The following is a 21,232-nucleotide window of genomic DNA, read 5'->3' as shown; positions in this document are numbered from 1 at the left end:
TCAATAAAGAAATGGGTAAAGGGGAAGGTCTACCTGAAATCGCTTATTTGACGAAAAAGATCAAATTATATCCTTACTAGGCGTCTATTAGACCCGCCAGTGGTGGGTAGGGAAGAACTATCCGCTCGTTAGATAAGGGAGTCCTAATTCTATAGATGGTAGTGTCAAAATAATCACTGAAAAGATAGTGAGAAAATGAGAAAGAGATGATAGAGAACACCAAACCCACTACTTTAGAAATCCTAGCAGAAGCCATGAAAAGAGTAGGACGTACCTCGGATTGGAAAGGTAGGAATTACAAAGAAGAGAAAGGGCAAGATAGTAGAAGCAGTGCAAGAGGCAAAGCAGTAAGTGAAAGCAAGAGCGTAAGTTTGAAATGGGTAAAGGCGAAGAGAAGACGTTTTAACAAAAACTCTCTTAGAGTCGCGCAGTAATAATTGGAGTTTCGAGATTCACCCCTCATTAATCATTGAATAATTAATGAGCAGGTAAAGGGGCACTTGATGATAATCGGGTCTTAGACACCCTGGCCCTAATTGAGCCCGTACTGGGAAGGTTAGACCTTAACTCTACTAAAACCCAATACGTAGGTCCGCTTTACATGCAAGTTCAAACTTTACTTAATGAGCTAGACCGGACTCGAGCTTATGCACAAGATGTCTGACCGTATTTATCTCTCTGGTCTTGTGAGATAATAAATCCCGTGACGCCCGAGATTGTATCTAGTGTCGGATGGAATTAAATGACTGTCTGATAATGAAAATGGATACAGAATATCTATATATACAATCAACGTAACTATGATAGGAGGATACAAATGCAAAATAACGACTATACGTCACTAGAAAATAAAAAAGAAAAGAAATAAAGAAAGCAAGGGGAGACAAATCAGACTAAATTTATCAAGATATATCTTTAACCTACCTTGTACTGAATTTCGAGACATCAGTCTTTATCATCACTATATCTATTTTTTGTGTGATTATAATAAAATATATAAATAGATTAATTGTTAGAAGTATATATAATTCAATTAAAATTGACAAATTTTCAAATAAATAGATGATAGGTTAGGTGTATAGAGTTTGCATAATTAAGTTGTTCATAAGATAATGAAAAATATAAAAGAATTTTATATTTAATTAGAAAATTATACTATAAATAAAAATACGATTAATTTATAAAAAAATAATGTAAATTAATGTACATTTTCATAAACTAAAATATTTATTTAATCAAAATTAAAATATTTTTTTAAACTAATCAAAACTAAAATATTTAAACTTTAAAAATCGATGAATAAAATTAAATATATTAATAATATTGATATTTGAAATATTTTCATTAAAATTTTAATAATTAATTTTTAATTTTATCAATTATATATCTTACAAAATTTTCCTTTGGTCTCAATTTATAAAAATTTTTATTAAAATATAAATATTGAATATGTAGCCTTTTTTTTTTTCAAATATGTTTGGTGTGTGCACATAAACGACGTAGTTTCGTTTATATAAAGAATGGCAAGTGTTTGTCATATGGCCTGCTTGTTATATCCTTTCAGAAGTGCCTTTTAGATGGACATGGCTGAAACTCTGAAAATAAAATCTTCTAATTGCTGTTCGTTTTTTTTTTTTCATTTCATTAATCCAGTTTCTGATGGAGTTATCGCCTTCTTCCCCTTCTTCCTCTTCAGATTTTTATGCATTTCTCTTACAAACAAGCCTCAAATCCAAAGAGCAATTAATGGGTAAATCAATCCATGCCCAGATGATTAAATTAGGCCTCAACTTTAGTGTCTACTTAATGAACAACCTCATGAATTTGTACGCAAAATCTGGGTACATTAGTGATGCTCACAATTTATTCGATGAAATGCCTGTGAAAAGCACATTCTCATGGAATACTATTCTCTCATGTTATGCAAAACAGGGAAAAATAGGCAAGGCTCGCCGTCTATTTGATGAAATACCTGATCGTGATTCTGTTGCATGGACTACAATGATTGTGGGTTATAATCAAATGGGTCTATTTGAGAGTGCAATAAAGATGTTTGTAGAGATGGTGAAGGACAAAGTTACGCCTACCCAGTTCACGATTACTAATGTACTTTCTTCATGTGCTGCTACGGGGGCTCTAGGTATAGGTAAAAAAGTGCATTCTTTTATCGTAAAATTAGGGCTTAATGGATATATTCCTGTGGGGAATTCACTTCTGAATATGTATGCTAAGGCTGGAGATTTGGTTATGGCACAAATTATTTTTGATAGGATGAGATTGAGGAGCATTTCAAGCTGGAATATTATGATTTGTTTGTATATGCGTTCTGGCAATGTTGCCCTTGCCCTAGCACAATTTAAGCAAATGAGTGAACGGGATATAGTTTCTTGGAATTCGATGATTGCAGGATACAATCAGCATGGTCTAGATATGGAAGCACTAGAACTCTTCTATAGCTTGTTGCGGGATTCTTCTCTGAAACCCGACAGGTTCACCTTAGCAAGTATTTTATCAGCTTGTGCCAATGTTGAGAACTTGAATCTCGGGAAACAAATTCACAGTTACATTATTAGGATACAGTTTGATTTATCTGGCGTGGTGCAAAATGCTTTGGTCTCAATGTATGCGAAGTCTGGAGGGCTTGAAATAGCACAAAGGGTTGTAGAACATAGTGGGATTTCAGATCTTGATGTTATAGCATTTACAGCCCTATTGGATGGATATGTCAAGCTTGGGGATATTGCCCCTGCCAGACAGATTTTTGACTCATTGAGAGATCGGGATGTCATTGCATGGACAGCCATGATAGTAGGTTACTTGCAGAATGGCTTAAATGACGACGCCATGGAGCTTTTTAGGAAAATGGCTAATGAAGGACCTCAACCAAATAGTTTTACACTAGCAGCCATATTGAGCGTCATTTCAAATGTGGCTTCTTTGAATCATGGAAAACAAATTCATGCAAGTGCCATAAGATCAGGGGAACATTTATCAGTTTCTGTGGGCAATGCGCTGATCACAATGTATGCAAAAGCTGGAAGCATCAATGGTGCACGGAAGGTATTTAATCTGATATGTTGGAACAAGGATACTGTCTCTTGGACTTCAATGATTATAGCTTTAGCTCAACATGGTCTTGGAGAAGAAGCTATAAAGCTGTTTGAGAAGATGTTGGCACTCAACATTGAGCCTGACCATATAACTTATGTTGGTGTGCTCTCTGCTTGTACACATGTAGGATTGGTGGAACAGGGCCGGAGCTATTTTAATTTGATGGTTAGTGTACACAAAATTGAGCCAACTCTAAGCCACTATGCATGCATGATTGACATGCTTGGGCGTGCTGGGTTGTTGCAAGAAGCATTTAATTTTATAGAAGAGATGCCTGTAGAACCTGATGTTATAGCTTGGGGTTCACTGTTATCTTCTTGTAAGGTTTATAAAAATATTGATCTGGCAAAAGTTGCTGCAGAGAGACTGCTCCTTATTCAGCCTGACAACGGTGGTGCATACTCTGCCCTTGCCAATGTGTACTCAGCTTGTGGAAAATGGGAAGATGCTGCTAAAATTAGAAAGTTAATGAAGGATAGAGGAGTGAAGAAAGAGCAAGGATTTAGTTGGGTTCAGATTCAGAACAAAGTTCATGTCTTTGGAGCTGAAGATGGCCGCCATCCACAGAAAGATGAAATATATAAAATGATGGACAAGATCTGGAAGGACATAAAAAAGATGGGTTTTGTTCCAGACACCGAATCTGTACTGCATGACCTTGAAGAAGAAGTGAAGGATAAACTTCTTAGATATCACAGTGAGAAACTTGCCATCGCATTTGGGCTAATAAGTACTCCAGAAAACACCACCTTGAGGATTATGAAGAATCTCAGAGTCTGTAATGATTGTCACACGGCTATCAAATTTGTCTCCAAGCTTGTGGGAAGAGAAATAATTGTGAGGGATGTTACAAGATTTCATCATTTTAAGGACGGTTTCTGTTCCTGCCGGGACTATTGGTAAGCATGAGAAAGGGACTTGAAGAGTTCAACTGTTAAGTATAGTTGATCTATTTTGAGATAATTCTGGAGTCTATGGAAGCCTACAAAAGGCTGGTTCTGACATATTAAGAAGGCACTGTTTGGTTTTTCAGTTTTTAACAGTGTGGGTGCCTATTCTAGTCAACTTCTCCTTGGAAAACTGCTTAGGAGGTAAAGCAGAAGATTCTGGAAACGAATATATTACTTTCTTTCTCTTGATATTGAGAATGTGGCACATCTTCTTCAGGCTCCTTTTTCTTGGAGGGATTGGCATGTGTTAATATAATTTCTACAGAATGCAGTTTGATTTAGCAAAACATTAGTCGTCTTTCACGGACAGCATCTAAAAGCTGGTATACATGATTCATCGACTTTCTTCTATAATTTAGTGGAATTTTGACTAGACTTTGATGTTAATGGTTTTATTTTACAGAATTACAAAGGTCTGCCCTTGTAGAATCTGCATTCTTTAAATAACTTTGCCTCTCTTCACATAAGACAGGCAATTGGCAAGAAAGCCAAAGTCAATGAGTCTGATTCTCTCATGCTGCAGGGTAAAACCCATCATGTGATTAACCCAGATCAATACTCAGGAATATTTTTGTTCTGATCCCGCTGGTTATGCCAAAGATGTGCAAGATCACATTGCTTATGGTACTTCAGGAAAATTTGTTGGATTTATACCTGAAATAATTCAGGTTGGCAAATAGGCATTGATATTTTTCAGCAAAGAAACGGGCATTTCTGAACCTTTATTTTCTTGTTAACTTTATTTCTAGGGAGTTGGAGGAGCAGCTGAATTAGCCCTTGGATACTTGAAAATAGTTCATGAAATTGTACGCAAAGCTGGAGGTGTGTGCATTTCTGATGAAGTGCGAATTGGATTAACCACAAAGGAAGCCATTTTTGGTGGTTTTGATACACAAGGAGTCATTAACATAGTTACAATGGCAAAGGTCTTTCAAATTATCTTTCAGTGAGTTCCTGCATCAAATTTCAATTTTGCAGCTCCTAGCTGCATCATTTATTGTTGTTTACTTTTATGCTTTAAATGTCACATTATCTTGATTTGACAGCCTTATGGACCTTGCCCAGTGGCCCTATAAAATATACAAGTATCATCTCTTAGGGTATCAGCAGCGGTATACCATGTCCTGGGAGTGGGAGCAGTGATGACAACACCATAAATAGCAAACGTGATTGCTTAGAAATTTCAAAGACACTTTTAGTGGGAACCCTGTCTGTCCTGTTGGTGGACTTCCAGTGCTGAGAATTGTTGAGAAAGAGAAGATCAAGAACATTGTGTTGACGTGGGTTCCTACATGACTGGCCGCGTGAGAGCCCTTCAGCGAAGACATGACAGTAATTTCCTTTAAACTTTTCATCTCAAACGCACGCTAAAAGTATAAAGCGAATCATTGGGGTAATTTCTCTCATTGTGTTGACTATCTGTTGGCTTAAGCCATCTACAGGCTGTATTTGCGTCCTCTAAATTTGCGGCTGGTCAGCGAATCATTGGGGTTTGAACACAAGCAAACCTCTTTGATAACTTTTAGGAACCTTTTGTATTCATTGGAAAATATACTCAAGTAATCTCCATGAGCTTACTAGTTTATTAAGGACATCGCCAGTCTGAGTGTGTGACGTTGTCTGCATGCATGTGCTAACATGTCTCCAGAAAAGTTATTAGGCAAATTGAATTGCTTGGGAAAGTCTGTGCACTGCATGCTAGCTGTACAGAAAATAAATGTCTCAAGTGAAGCCATTAAGAGACACGTGTAGGATCAATGAATTTGCTGCTCCTGTCCAGACACACGATGTTTTCATCATATTTGTAAATCTGACTATTTATAAGTTCTAAATTACTACTTCATTATGCAATATATTTTGTTCTAAATAAGTGGTACTGTAAGCAGTTCTAGTATTCTTAATTTCCTATATTTTAGTTTCATTCAGTGGAGATGTAAGGAGGAGGGATTTAACGGTGAGGATAGAACTCATGACTGACAAGAAGGAGAAGACACCTACCAAGTCAGAAACTGCAGTTTTGTTTGAGAAATATAGAGGTACAAAGACAGGAAAGTTCTTACATGCATCGGGGTGGCTATTAAAAGTCACTAATATACTTTCTATAAGTAGTAAAATGAAAAATAAAATCTCTCCCATCCAAAGGCAGGGGAAGTTAAACCACGAAAAATCGAATGAAAAAATTTTAAACCCGCAACCAAAAACATTACAAAGCTTAGACAGAAAAAAAAAAAAAAAAAAAAAAAAAAAAAAAAAAAAAAGAAGCAATTGGACCAAATCCCTTGCCGACCGTGCTCCTTCTTTCTCCCTCTTTCTTTCTGTTTCCTTCCCTTCTCACTTCTTCTTTTGGCTTGTGAAATTTTCTTATAAATTTAATACATTGTTACAACTAATAGAAATGACTATCTTAATTTTCTACCACATATTTATTTTTTGTTTTTATTTTTTCAGTAACTGTAGACTTGGGTTCTAGTTCTAAAAAGGTGGACTACATGGAAAATTTTGTCAATTAAAACCACCAATGTGTTTCACCAAAGAGGATGCAGTTACACTTCTTTTATCAATCTAATATATTCAAAATAAACAATTACATATTGCTTCCAAAAAGCTTGCTTGATTGATCAAAGTTTTATATATTTTATATTTATTTAACAGTTGTTATTCACTAAATTATATATTAATATATAAAATAGTAAAAATATAAAGTACAAAATATATATATAATGATAAATATAAAATAATAAAAGAAAAATAAAAAAAAATAGAAGATTATAAATTAACAAAAAATTAACAATATGCATAAATTTATTTATAGAAGAAAAGTAATAATATAAATACAAATCATACATTAATTTCTCTTTACTATGTATCTAATGAAATAATTATCAATTCAAACAACATTACAAGTTTTTTTGAAAAAAAAAATGAAAATTGAAATAAAATAATGTTTCAACAAATGAAGCAATTTCAACTTCAATATAACAAAGAGAAAGACATTTTAACCAGCAGCAACCTATTTCAGTATATCTATGAATTTTCTAAGCACAAGAAGAACTATATACATATGACATATCCAACAATCATCACCTTTATGTACATGCATATTTAAAATACAGGAAAAATTCTTCAAAAATTTTTACATGACAAACCTCCAGCCGAAGACTCGGATCGAAAAACATATCCTTTAGAAACAGTACAGCATACAACTAGCAATGATAATTTGATCTAAGAATTTGCTTTTGGATAAATGGCTACTTACATTTACAACTTTGTCGACTGTGGAAGGCTGCTTGAAAAATGTCAGCAGCTTGAATTATGTCTATATAGGTTTACAACATCATTAACAAAAGACACTTGCCCCCCTTTGGCTGCCTGCCAGTGTATAGCTCCGTTGATGATTCCGTCTCTTTCTCGTGAGATCTTCACTTGCTAGGTTCCGTGCGTTGCAATACTAGGCAGGCTCACGAGGACGAGTCACCCAAAGTGTGTTCAAAGCTCGTAGTCGTTGGAAGTACTCCCCCAAGGCAAGCAGACCTCGAGCCGCTTGACGCTTTGTTAAGATGTGTGACATCTGCTGCAGAGTTATCTGGCGAAGATGGTCAGCCTGTTTAAAAAGGAGAATTCATTATTAGTAAATAGGCCCGCAAGCTGAGGTACATAACATTAATTCATGATCATATCTAAACAGAAAAAAGAAGTTGCAGTCAGTCACTTAACCGTAATACATAAAACAAAAATCTCTCAGCTTTATTTTATCTTCAAATAAGGTTATATTATCTGAATTTTAGTAAAATTTCAGTCAAACTTGTAATATTTCTAGTCTATTTTTAACCATAAAGACTTCATTACTTCGGATAATACAAAAAGAAAAGATATTTACCAGAATCTAGCAAGTGAATTTATACATAATAACGTAGTGATCTTATGTTTTAAATTGAAGAATCTACGCCGAATTTAACTGGCAAGTTCAATAGTCATGGAAGAAATTATATCTTAGTTCAAGCATACTCAGCAAAACACAATTTTGCCATGCAAGTCTGGTGGGAAAATAAACTTAGTTCACAAGACAGTCAATCTTCCAAGCACATTGTGAAACACGTTAACTCCTGAACCGATAAAGGCAAAATTATATTAATACATAATAACATGACTCCATGAGTTTCAACTATGTTTTCTCAATTTCTACGATGGAAACTGATGCCTCACACAGTGGACTACGCCCGTATAATGATATATTAATTGACCTCAAGTTCTCCCGTCAGAGGTGGGTTAGGAAGCAAAGGTGAAAGGAGAACCTTCTATTTGATGCCTAGTCAGAACTTAGTGGAATAATAGCTGTTTTCTGTTCTAAAAGCAACACTAGAATAGAAACAACTATCAAATAGAAGAAGAGGAAAACAGAAAGGGGAGGAAAAGATCAAAAAGAAGAAAAAGAAGAAATCAAACAAATATTAAGACAACAGTAATTTAGCCAGTCTTGAGTTTTCTTCCTGCAAAACCAACGCAATTAAAAAGACTAAACAAGTTTAAGCATAGTAGTCTTTGGCCATTTGTGGCAAATGGCAAACCAATACCCTTGTAATATTTTTTTGCAATCAATCTACAGGCAAAACCTAACAAATACTTTTCAGTAGGGATGAAAGAGGAGAATAACAAGCCACTAACAATGTAAAGGTTTATGCAAATTTTCCAGTTCGCCACAGAAAAGGTCGATAGCCAAAAGAGTAGAAATTTTTTTCAAGACAAAAGAAATGACATCAAGAGGGAGAGGGGAAGAAGCATTAAAAAAGAAGGACAAGAAGCATCAATCCGATGCTAATACAAAAGGATTCTTCAGCTCATAGCAAGTTGGCAAAGAAACTACTCCAGACAAGATGGAAAATAGTGTGGAGCAAGTATGATGAAGTTCAATTTTCTTTAATAAAAATTGGAAGCTTTTGTTGAGATTATTTCTGTAAATAGCCTAGATTTGTACTGATAATTAGGGATATAATTAAACTATAATTAGAGAATTAATTTATTTTCTTACCTAGTATGTACTCTTGTAAGTAGCATATATACTCTAATTGGCTTGAGGGAAATAATCAAGTAATTTCATCTTCTGCTCTCTTTTTTTTCTTTTCATCAAAGGTTTCATGGTATCAGAGCCAAGAAACTTGGTTCACCTTTGAGTGACAAATCTGTCACCTTGCTTTGGTGACTTTCTGGAAATCAGTTAGTCTCACCATCCAGCCCATTCTCCACGCTGGCTTCCGATCTGCTTTCCGGTGAAGCACCATTTCCAGATCCGGTCCCACCTGCCTTCACGTGCCACCCCAAGCAGTCTGTCTCCGGCCACGCGCAGCCCATTCTCCATGCCGGCTTCCGATCTACTTTCCGGTGAAGCACCGCCTCTAGATTTGACCCCACGTGCCACCCCAAGTAGCCTGTCTCCAGCCACGCGCCAGCACGTGCACCATCTTCCAGTGACCATTTCACGCCGGTAATTCTTCCTCCAACATCGCCCGGTGCCGGCGACTCCAGCCCAGCAAGTCCGGTCGCCTGTTCAGCCTGTCTTCACACGCCCTCCGGCCACGCGCGGACGCGTGCACCATCTTTCGACCGTTTCACGCCGGCGACTCTTCCTCCAGCATTGCCCGGCGCCGGCGACTCTAACCCAGTAGGTCTGATCGCTTGCCCAACCCGTCTAAAGTCAGATTTACTGTTCATAGGCACAGATCCTTCTTTTTTGGCATATTCAAATTCAGTCTCCATGACCCAATCAAATATTGCCCATTCTGATAATTCTTTTACTTATCTAACCAAATCTTTACCCATTGGTTCATGGATCTTCGACTCTGGTGCTTCTAATCATATCTCTGGTAATCCCTCTCTTTTCTCTACTCTTGTTTCACCTTCCACACCATCTAAAGTCGCATTAGCTAATGGTTCACAAACTCAAGTTAAAGGGATCAGTAACGTATATCTCCTTCCTTCTATCCCCTTGACCAATGTTTTATTTACCCCTGACTGTCCATACAACCTAATCTCTATTAGCAAATTGACTAAAGATCTTCACTGTTCAGTCATCTTTACTATTGAATCTATGGTTGTGTAGGACTAGAATACTGGAAAGATGATTGGAGCAGGATATGAGTCACAAGGATTGTACTATTTTTCCACTTCTAACTCTCCAATTGCTTTTGTGTCTTCCACCTCCACTGAACTCATTCATAGTCGTAAAGGACATCCAAGTCTGAACAAGTTACAAAAACCGGTTCCTAGCCTCTCTTCCTTGCCTTCTTTAGAATGTGAGTCTTGTCAACTCGGGAAGCAAACTTGAGCTTCTTTTCCCAAACGAATCAATAATAGGGCCACTTCTATGTTTGACATTGTTCATTCAGATATTTGAGGTCCAAGTCGGGTTAGTACAACTCTGAGATTTCAATATTTTGTTACCTTTATTGATAACTATTCTCGTTGCACTTAGCTTTTTCTGATGAAGAATCGTTTTGATTTGTTCCTTATTTTTCAAAAGTTTTATGCTGAAATTCATAATCAATTTGGTGTTCACATTAAGATATTGCGAAATGATAATGCAAGAGAATATTTGTCTTCCTTATTCACTCATTTCTTGTCTACTCAGGGTATTACTCACCAAACTTCTTGCTCTTATACCCCACAACAAAATGGAGTTGCCGAGCGAAAAAATCAGCATTTAATTGAAACAGCCCGCACTTTACTCCTACATCACAATGTTCCGTTGCGTTTTTTTGGGAAAGCTGTCCTCACCGCCTGTTACTTGATTAACCGAATATCTTCCTCTGTTTTGTAGCATCAAAGTCCTCCTTCTGTCCTATTTCCTAACCAGAATTCCACCCAGTTGTCTCTACGTGTTTTCGGATGTATATGCTTTGTTCATGATCATACTCCTGGCAAAGACAAACTCCAACCCAAATCAGTTAAATGTGTCTTTCTCGGCTATTCACGGCTTCAAAAAGGTTACAAATGTTATAATCCTACTACTAACAGATATTTTGTGTCTGCAGATGTCACCTTTTTTGAAACCTCTCCTTACTTTTCTTCTAGTCCAACACACAAAATTTTTGTCCCTAGCGCTTTGCCTGTACCACCGACTCCTATTTTTTCTTTGCCGCAAGTGTGTCCATCTCCCACTCCTATGCCACCTCTTTAGGTCTATACACGTCAGTCTCACCCATCTGCTAATAACAATGACATTTCTCTCCCTAATGCAGGTACTCCTAATGACTCACCTCCCGTTCCGTCATCACCTACTTCAGTCATGCCTTCAACAACAGCAGCTGCTCCTCCTCTTGCTCTTCGAAAAGGTATTCGTTCTTCCCGAAATCCTCATCCCATTTATAATTTTGTGAGTTACCATCGTTTATTTCCTTCCTATTATACTTTTGTCTCTGTTGTGTCTGCTATCTCCATACCCAAGACAGTTAGAGAAACATTAGATCATCCTGGTTGGTGTAATGTCATGGTTGAGGAAATGACTGCTTTGTATAACAATGGAACTTGGAAACTAGTATCCTTACCATCTAGTAGGTAAGTCTACTGTTGGTTGTCGATGGGTTTATACAGTTAAGGTGGGACCTGATGGCAAAATTGATCGTCTTAAAGCTCGCCTTGTAGCTAAAGGTTACACACAGATATTTAAGCTTGATGATAGTGATACTTTCTCTCCCATAGCCAAAATAGCTTCTGTTCGCCTCCTTATCTCCTTGGCTACAATTAATAACTGGACCTTGCATCAACTGGATATTAAAAATGCCTTTCTTCATAGAGAGCTCGCTGAAGAAGTTTATATCGAGCAACCTCCAGGGTTTGTTGCTCAGGGGGAGTCAGGCTTAGTATGTCATCTTCGGCGCTCTTTGTATGGTCTAAAACAGTCTCTAAGAGCATGGTTTTGACGATTTAGCACTGTAGTTCAACAGTTTGGAATGTCTCGAAATAATTCTGATCATTCTGTATTTTTTCGTTATAATGGTGGTAGATGCATTTACTTGGTGGTCTATGTTGATGATATTGTCATTACAGGAAATGATCATGATGGAATCTCTCAGCTTAAGCAACATTTGTTCAGTCATTTCCAAACTAAAGATTTAGGGAAACTGAAATATTTCTTGGGAATTGAAGCGGCACAGTCTAAAACAGGTATTGCAATTTCTCAACGGAAATATGCTTTAGATATATTGGAAGAAACAAGCATGTTAGACTATAGATGCATTTACTTGGTGGTCTATGTTGATGATATTGTCATTACAGGAAATGATCATGATGGAATCTCTCAGCTTAAGCAACATTTGTTCAGTCATTTTCAAACTAAAGATTTGGGGAAACTGAAATATTTCTTGGGAATTGAAGCGGCACAGTCTAAAACAGGTATTGCAATTTCTCAACGGAAATATGTTTTAGATATATTGGAAGAAACAAGCATGTTAGACTATAGACATGTGGACACTCCCATGGATCCAAATGTTAAGCTTGTTCCTGAACAGGGGGGAGTCACTTAAAGATCCTGCTAGATATAGAAGATTAGTAGGCAAACTCAATTATCTCACTATCACACGACCAGATATTTCCTTTGCTATAAATGTGGTGAGCCAATTTCTTCAAACTCCATAAAGTAGTCACTGAGATGCAGTCATTCGCATTCTTAGATATATCAAAGGAGCTCCAGGACAAGGTCTACTCTATGAGAATAAGGGTCACTCACAAATTGTTGGCTATTCTGATGTAGATTGGTCAGATTCCCCTTCAGATAGACGATCTACTTCAGGATATTGTATTATGATTGGAGGGAATCTCATATCCTGGAAAAGTAAAAAACAAAGTGTGGTTGCAAGATCAAGTGCAAAAGCAGAATATCAAGCTATGGCTTTAGCAACATGCAAACTCATCTGGTTGAAGCAACTCCTTCAGGAATTGAAATATAGCAATGCCATACTGACCAAATGAAGTTGATATGTGATAATCAAATTGCCCTCCATATTGCATCAAATCCAGTTTTTCATGAGAGGACGAAGCATATAGAGGTGGATTGTCATTTTATTAGGCAAAAGATTGAGTCTGGATGCATTTCTACTAGTTTTGTCAACTCAAATGATCAACTAGCTGATGTTTTTACAAAATCACTTTGAGGACCACGAATCGAGTATATTTGTAACAAGTTTAGAGCATATGATATGTACGCTCCACCTTGAGGGGGAGTGTTGAGATTATTTCTGTAAATAACCTAGATTTGTACTGATAATTAGGAATATGATTATGTGATATGATTGGAATATGATTAGGCTATAATTAAGGAATTAATTTATTTTCTTACATAGTATGTACTCTTATAAGTAGTATATATACCTAAATTGGTTTGAAGGGAATAATCAAGTAATTTCTTTTAAATCTTCTGCTCTCTTTTTCTTCTTTTCATCAAAGGTTTCAGCTTTCAATTGAACTGTTATTAAACTTATAGATTTGTTTCTTAAAAATTCACCAAATAAGTTTGCCTTTTAAAACAAAAATGATTTGCACCATGAATTCCCTTTTCCACAATTTAATGGAAAATGCTTACTGAGAAGCAGAGAGGATGGAATAAGAAACAATATGTTTACAAGCCCTCAATTGCAATGTGTCAAATACGAAACAGACTGTTTAAACATAATGTATAACTATAACCATCTCAAAATTAACTATAACCATCTCAAAATTAACAACATTATATTTGCCGTTATGTACTAGATTATTTGAAATGATAGCTTTGGTTTTTTCATTGACTTGTTTTAGGATCCAACGCCAAATTGGACAACTAAAGAGATGGTGATGGAAAATTTTTTTAAGTGAGAGGAAGCTGATTGCGACCAACTAAGAATATTGAGTATAACCATGGGCACAGCAATGAGAGGATGCCTTGTATTACCTGCTGCACAAAGCGGACCAAACCTTCCAACTTCTCCATTGCAGTATCCATCTGTGGCATATGACTTGCTTCTCCCAGTCGACCAGCTGCTACTGTCTCAGCAAGAGTTTGCTGGAGTTTTTCCATACCTTGTGAAAGAGCATCTTCTGCCTGCTGGCATGATTGCTTCAGGTTAGAGACGTCCAAAAGTTGTTGATCTGTCAAGGGCTCAAGCTGAGGCTTGAGAACCTGTAAACAAACTTTGTCAATATACCTCAGAATAGATCAGAACATTAAAAATGTGACAAATTTTAAACAAGATAAAATGGGTATTTTGATGAATGCAGTCACCATTACAACATAATAAGCACTAGAGTTCTGGAACGCATGAACCCATCTAAGCAATTTCAAGCATATGCACAAGGAAATTATTTACAGGAGCACAGATTGCATGAACTTCTATGAAGCTATGTTTCTAGCATTTAGGCATGAATTTCACACCAGCCTCTCCAAGTGTGATTTTAGGATACAATCAGCTTTTGTGAGGTGTAAGGCATCCATATATGCTTTTGGTAACAACAAGAGTGCCCGTCCAAAATTCTGAAGTAATTACTGCATAAAGTACATATCAAAAGGCCACCAATCACACAGAAGACGCAAAGTCACCAACATATCATGAAGAAAATCTAGTGTGTAGCAAAGGAAATATATCAAAGACTAATACCAAACTGATATCGAAAGAGCATTAATCAGATTCTTCTGATTATTCACATACTCAAGCAAATAACCGACTGACTGTATGACATAAAAGAAACTTTGAATACAAAGTATAGCATGGACATAAATAAAAGTTTCAAATGACTTAAATCAAGTGATCTAAATCCAAGAGGTGAAGTGCCAAAATGGGACTGGGTAAATCATAGGTTCAACTTATGATGTGCATGGATATGTGCACATATCTAATCTTCTCTAGAATCCACAATGCAAGAAGCAGTATTACACCTAGGACAAGGAGTAGGACATCCAATTTATTCTGTTTCAATATATTACAAGTGTATAGATCACACAATTCCTAACTGCAATATTTCAACATATTAACAACCTCACATGCATAATCTTTGTGCATCACCTTAAGAAGCTCTGAGGGGCGAAATCCTCCTATCCATAAGAAAAACCGTTCAGCTGATGATTTCCACATTCCAGACATCAGATAGAAAACATCAGCCTTTGCAGCAGTTGCTTTCATGCGAAAAAGTTCAGAATAGTGGTTTATGCCAGTATCTACGAGTATGCGAAGCTCATTATCACTTATATGAGCATTTAAAGCATTCCTTAAATCGTGAATGTTTTTATTTTGTTCTTCCAACCAGTGACCATACTCCATCTCAAAATTGGCAATACCTGCAGAATTCTCATTGTGTGCTTATGATAGAATAGAAAAACATAAAAGAATAGAGCACAGATAAGTTTACCAACACAAACAAAGAACATTCTGTTTCCCTCTTCTTTCCTGTTACAACAGTTATAATTATTTCCCTCCAATTCTTTCCTCTTCTACTTATTACTTTTCTTTCCCTTCCTATAATATGTGATATATTCTCGTTTTCATAATTTCAAAACAGAATTTGGTATAACTACGAAGCATTAAACTTTAAAATAGCAACAAACAACTTCATGTTTGAGCTGTCTTCCTGATCAGCTACTTCCTTTCTGTAGTAGTTTCCTTGTTCTCTAGCAACAGTCAATATGAACATAATCTAGAATCATCAAAGCTATCCGTGCAGCAGATAAAATATATTCACATAAAAGATTTATCAACTTGAGCTTAAAAGCTTATTGCATAAAGTGCCACCCAATTGTACAATGTTTGCTAAGATAAAGGCTTAAATTTCTTCCATGCCACAGAATGAGTTCATTGAGTTCCTAGATGTCAATTACTAAACCAACTGTCAGTATAAGAAGATATTTTTTTGAATTATTTTAAGTTCATTTTTTTATAGTGAAATTAGGAAGTTTATATTATTTAGTATGTTGCTATGAATTAGGAAGTAGAATTTTACCATATTTTATTTAGGAAAGTTTTATTGATTTGTATTTCTAATTAGCTTTTGATTTATAGCTTCTTATTTAAGGTTTCTTAACTCTAGCAGTAAGAGGATTAATATTATTCAATAAATACCTCTGTAATAATAAGATTCAAGAATTTATTTCTCTTCTTTATTTGAGAATGACTTTCTCTACCCTCAGAGAATTTGTTTCTCACTCTTTGTTCCCTAATTCTACATCAATTTGGTATTGGAACTTATTCTACATCAAATTGACATTACAACTTGTTCCATATCAATTTGGCATCAGAGCTAGTTCTACATCCATTTGGTATAGTTTGTTAAACATCGATTTGGTACTAGAGCTTGTTCTACATATCCAACCAAAAGTGAGAGACATGCAATTTCAGCAAGACAAATTAACAGCAAGGTAAAAAGAAGTGCATGATCATGCCAGCATTTTTACAAACAAACCTGGGTTAATTGGCCCCGCAAACCCCATCTGACTAGTTTCCAACCCACCTACATATAGACCCTGCAGTAAAATATATATTTGCCTCAACTGATTAGAAAATGAGGAAAAGAGGCAGTTTATTCGGTCAAGACAGTAACAAAACAAAATATAAATATTCTCCATGCCTGATGTCTAGCCCTTTCAAGCTCCTGCTCCAACTGAAACAGCTTTAAACGACTTGATTCTAACTGCTGAACATACGCCTGCAAAAAATTAAATAAATTCGAATCACCATAGAGAATCACTTATTGCATTTAGATAATTAGTTTTAATATACAATCCTTCATACCTTTTTCCTTAGACGGCTTTTACGAGCAGCCTCACGGTTTTGTGCAAGACGTCTTTGTACCTGTAAACACTATTAATGTAAATTTGTGAACCAAATATCGATGACATTTCAGAAGACCAGCCAGCAAGAAGCATCATCCTCAATTAAAAATTAACTAGAACTAAAGGAAAGATAAAATTGGAATTTAATGAACCAGAAGGCATTCAAAAATGAATATAGTGCATCCATGCAAACTGAAAATTTAGATCTAGTAATGGGAGAATAATAAATCAGGAAGAGAGAGAGTGTGAGACCATTATACTTGCCTTGTCAATGGGTTTACTTGCTTCTTGATCATATTTGCTAGAAGAAGGCCCAAGTGTACCATGTGAAGTATCTTCTGACTAGAGAAATTACATAAAAAATATGCTTTAGCATAAAAATCAGAAAAAGATTAAAAAACTACAAGGTTTAGCAGAATGAACTTGAACAAGTTCCACCTGATTGTCTAGCTTTGTCTCTGCTGGTATTAGTATTGACTGAGATGAATTTGGATTGCCAGGTATAAACATTGATGGTGATGCATTTGAAATTCCATTACTCTTAAAATTTTCTCCCCACATGCCAATCTGGTGGATAGGCTCATACATACCCATCCTTCCTGGGGAGACAAACTGTGTAGATGGAGAGTTCATGCTTCTTCTACTGATGATAGGAGTAGCTCAATAAGCTTTTGGAACAAACTGCATATATGTGGTCAAGAAAAGAAGATAAACTTCTGTTTCAATAAATATAAGAATTTCAGAGCTAATATTATCATTCAAAGGTAAGCATGAGAACTGAGTTTCTGAAAAAAAGAAAACTGCAGTGAGATAGATTGACTAACTAATTATATTTTCAAACAGACAGAACTGCAGTGCAGAAGAATGCTCCTAGGAAACTTAGAAGGTAAAAAGGTTGAAATTTTTATTGAAGCCACTGCTACAATGTTATGCTATCAAAGTACAAGCAAAATGCCCCATTGCACGTCAACACTCAAGGTGTTTTTCTGCCATAACTTGAATCTAGGGAGTCCAAGATAGCAAATTTATAGCAAAATGAAGGGCAATGATGGCCGGTGCAAGTGCCCAAGTTGCCAACATTTCCACAAAGGGCCACACTCTGCCAGGAAAATCAATGCTATACTGAGACAGATATTACTGTAAAATGGAACAAACGAAATACTCACTAAGCATCACTTCCTGTTTTGGAATTATTTTCTTTTGTCCAGGTTCAGCCCTAAACAACCATTAGCAGTATAGGATCTCACTGTTTACTTGTCTCCCTTGACATGCTTATTGTAGACCTAGTTGCTATCTTTAAACATATTTATCCTCAACCATTGTCAGTTGGCACCTCTTTCAAGTGAACACCCTCTCAGATTAAGATGAATAAATAAGAGGAAGAAAGAAATAAAGAGAAATGAGAAACAAAAGGATCACCTAGATTTTTTATAGATTTATAAGAAGTTAAAGTCCCCACCCAGAGTGAAGGAAATAACTTTTAATGATTTTATAAGTGAAGATGCATCAATTAATACATCCTGAGAAGCCAAAATTTTAGCCTAACATCTGTAATCAAGGATGATAATGAACAGTATAAGAAAGGAGATATGAACAAGAAAAAGTTGGAATTCGAACAATGAAAAATTGTGTATGAAGTTGCCACAACAGGAAGTCCACAAAACCAAAGTAAAACAAGCAAGCTAAACTTGGGTGAAATTTTCCAGAAATATATGCTCAAGCATTTTTCACCATCGACTTAAAGAGCATCATTCACCCATCGACTTAAAGAGCATCCACAAAAGCAGAAATGCTGTGGACAACAATTAACCTCCAAAACAACAGAGGACTCTTCTAAGTTCACTATTACGTTTCCACTTCACACTGGAGCTGAACATATTACACATCTAGCCATAATAAACTTTTTTGCCCAACTGATAGCTGAAATCACATATCCGGATTTTTTACTTCCAAATTCAACAGAGATGAGTTTATTTGTTGATTAAGAAAATAAAAAAACATCAGAATTTACTAAAACAATCCCCCCCCCCAAAAAAAAAAAAAAAAAAGCGCCCAAAACTTACGCACAGAAGCACAGCAACCCAAAAGAGAGAGATAGAGGCAGAAGAACAATCCTTCCATTCAATCCATGATTTGTTATTTCATCATAAAACCATAACTTAACCCTCGAAATAAACTCACAAACCCGACATCTCTCTAAGCCACAAATAACCAAAACACCCCCTTTGGGTACTAGAAAACATATGTACACCATGAAACCAAACAGATATACGTGTTCTGTACACAAACACGCAGGCACACACACGCATAGATAGCTAACAAATCCAATCTTCTTTCATCTCTGAGTACAACACTTCATTTAAACTCAATTGAGTACCACTATTCCTGGTTTCAGTAACAACTCAACATCTCCAAAGCCCAAAAAATAATCTGAATTTCCAATTGCTTCCCCTTCCTCAACTTCCTCAGCAACCAAACAGACTTCTCAATGAAACGCACACCAAAAGGAACCGGAAAAAACCACCCAAAAAAAAAAAAACACAAACCTTTATCAATGGTTTCAAGTCAAAGCAACATGAGAGAGTTTCCCGCCTTCAAAACCAGAAGCAAAAACTGCAAGTCTAAATCGAAACCCTAGTAATTCTAGTTCTTCAAGTGATCCTCTCAATGTTCTTAGTCCCATCATCATTTCCAATAAGAATCAATTTGGCAACACGACAGCTTAAAAGAGACTCCCCTTTCTTCCAACTGTTCTTTTCTTTTTTCTCTTATTCTTAATTTTCATTATTTTATTTATTTCAATAATTTTTTTTTATTTTTTTTACCGCCCATACTTTATCTCTTTTATAATAAACTCTTATTTAAAATCCAACTAAAAATTTTATCAATATTAAATATAATTTAAATATTATTAAATTAATAATATTTATTTTATTTTTTACTATATATTTTTTATTTTTTATTAATATATTTACCCACTAATCTAAATTAATCAAATTATATATATTAAAAAATTCTTATTCACATGAGTGACTTCCACTAATACACATACGCATTTGGCTTATAAACAATGATAAAAATACTGTCCCATCAAAAATAAATATACACAATATAATTATTTGGTGCAGCTTTGCTTTGGCCTATCGTGAGCTACAGAGAGTCAAAGATTACACATATGCTTCCACTATCAATAGCTAATATGCGCACCAGGTATCTTTCACTACTTCTGGCAAATCTTATCCTGCGCACCCACATCCACAGAACAGATCCTTCCCTACGTTTACACCTTACGTCATCTTTCGATCCATTCACCGGCGGCCGGGCCTAATCAATGCATCCGATTTCTCTTCCTTTTTTGGTAATTTATTAACCACGCGTTGGATTTGTGTATCAGGAGAAGTGAAGGGCGTGTTATACACACGCCTTTGTTTGAGCGTGAATGGATAGGGGAAAGAATGAGGACGTTATCGCATGAATTTGAATGTCAGTTGTGAGAATGGATAGAGCGCGTGGATATGGGAGTGGCGTTGCGTTGCGCGTGTAGAGTGGGAATTTAACGGCTTTTGGCTGCTATTATTGAAAATGCCTCTTCTGGAAAGCTGGGAAAAAAATATATTTAATTATCTCATTTTATTAAAATTTAAATAAGTAATATTGTTAAATCAGATTTAAAATAAATAAATTTAATACACAGTAAATATATTATATTAATAAATTAATATTCATGAAAGATAATCACGTTTAAAATAAAAAGATAATCAATAATTCATGAAAGAGAAAGAGAGAGTAAGCTTACAAGATGGATAGAATATTAAATAAATTATTCTAAATCTAATTATGTATAAAAATTGAATTTAATTGAATAATAATTGTGGTTTTGAATAACAAATTGAAAGAAAGTAAAAGAAAAATGAGAAAGGGAAGTAAAGTGAAGAAGAGAAGGTGATGATTAGAAAGATGATTGAGGGTAAAGCCTTCAATCATTCACTCCAAAATTTTTTTGCCAAATGCCAAGGAATGCTGAAGTGGCACTTCCTTACAATTTCATCATACAACAACAACTGAATATTCTTCTTCTTATGTAATGTACTTCGCCCCCCAAATTTAAAAAAAATAAAAATTAAGAACATTACCACATCAAGAAATTTTGCTTTATTATTTTTTTTATCAAGTCAGTAAGCCCCCAAATCCACTTTTGCTTGGTTATTTTTTTGTCTCTAATAAAAATGTTTGGTAGGGTTACCTAATCACAACCCATCCTTATACATTGGCTCTTCATGTCCTTTCAGGCACATGGATGACTTCATTATTATTATTTCTAATGAATTTTGATAATTGTTGGTCTCTGAAATTCAGTTTGAAGTCAAACTCTAAAGAAATAAATAAA

General features: G+C 35.6%; 3 protein-coding genes across 5 annotated transcripts; 2 read left to right on the top strand and 1 right to left on the bottom strand.

The window, feature by feature from the left end:
- The first annotated feature begins 1,552 nt into the window (after positions 1-1,552).
- On the top strand, positions 1,553-4,639 carry LOC110628817 (pentatricopeptide repeat-containing protein At2g22070). The gene is made up of 2 exons (XM_043962229.1): positions 1,553-4,384; positions 4,585-4,639. Exon 1 carries the CDS (start codon positions 1,660-1,662, stop codon positions 4,012-4,014), a length of 2,355 nt encoding a protein of 784 aa, XP_043818164.1. The 5' UTR covers positions 1,553-1,659; the 3' UTR covers positions 4,015-4,384; positions 4,585-4,639.
- Positions 4,379-6,090, top strand: LOC110627648 (alanine--glyoxylate aminotransferase 2 homolog 1, mitochondrial). The gene is given in 4 exon segments (XM_043962232.1): positions 4,379-4,629; positions 4,631-4,729; positions 4,811-4,987; positions 5,108-6,090. Coding segments are annotated over 4 exon segments (360 nt in total). The 5' UTR covers positions 4,379-4,575; the 3' UTR covers positions 5,138-6,090.
- A 1,038-nt stretch (positions 6,091-7,128) lies between these two features.
- LOC110628820 (transcription factor TGA1) lies at positions 7,129-19,591 on the bottom strand. Of its 3 annotated transcripts, XM_043962231.1 has the most exons (10): positions 19,392-19,591; positions 17,284-17,526; positions 17,110-17,187; positions 16,805-16,873; positions 16,641-16,718; positions 16,476-16,536; positions 15,086-15,357; positions 13,978-14,205; positions 12,781-12,877; positions 7,523-7,662 (listed from the first exon to the last, which is right to left on the bottom strand). In XM_043962231.1, exons 2-9 carry the CDS (start codon positions 17,476-17,478, stop codon positions 12,791-12,793), a joined length of 1,068 nt encoding a protein of 355 aa, XP_043818166.1. In that variant the 5' UTR covers positions 17,479-17,526; positions 19,392-19,591; the 3' UTR covers positions 7,523-7,662; positions 12,781-12,790. The 3 variants fall into 3 exon arrangements, with proteins under 3 accessions (XP_043818165.1, XP_021631322.1, XP_043818166.1); XM_043962230.1 differs by lacking the exon at positions 12,781-12,877 and having other exon boundaries at positions 7,129-7,662; positions 19,392-19,588; XM_021775630.2 differs by lacking the exon at positions 12,781-12,877 and having other exon boundaries at positions 7,129-7,662; positions 16,805-16,864; positions 19,392-19,586.
- Between the last annotated feature and the right edge of the window lie 1,641 nt (positions 19,592-21,232).

This window comes from Manihot esculenta, chromosome 12 (assembly GCF_001659605.2).
Source record: "Manihot esculenta cultivar AM560-2 chromosome 12, M.esculenta_v8, whole genome shotgun sequence".
Taxonomy (NCBI): domain Eukaryota; kingdom Viridiplantae; phylum Streptophyta; class Magnoliopsida; order Malpighiales; family Euphorbiaceae; genus Manihot; species Manihot esculenta.
Note: the sequence above shows the minus strand (reverse complement) of the source record. Positions and strands in the feature narration are given on the sequence as shown.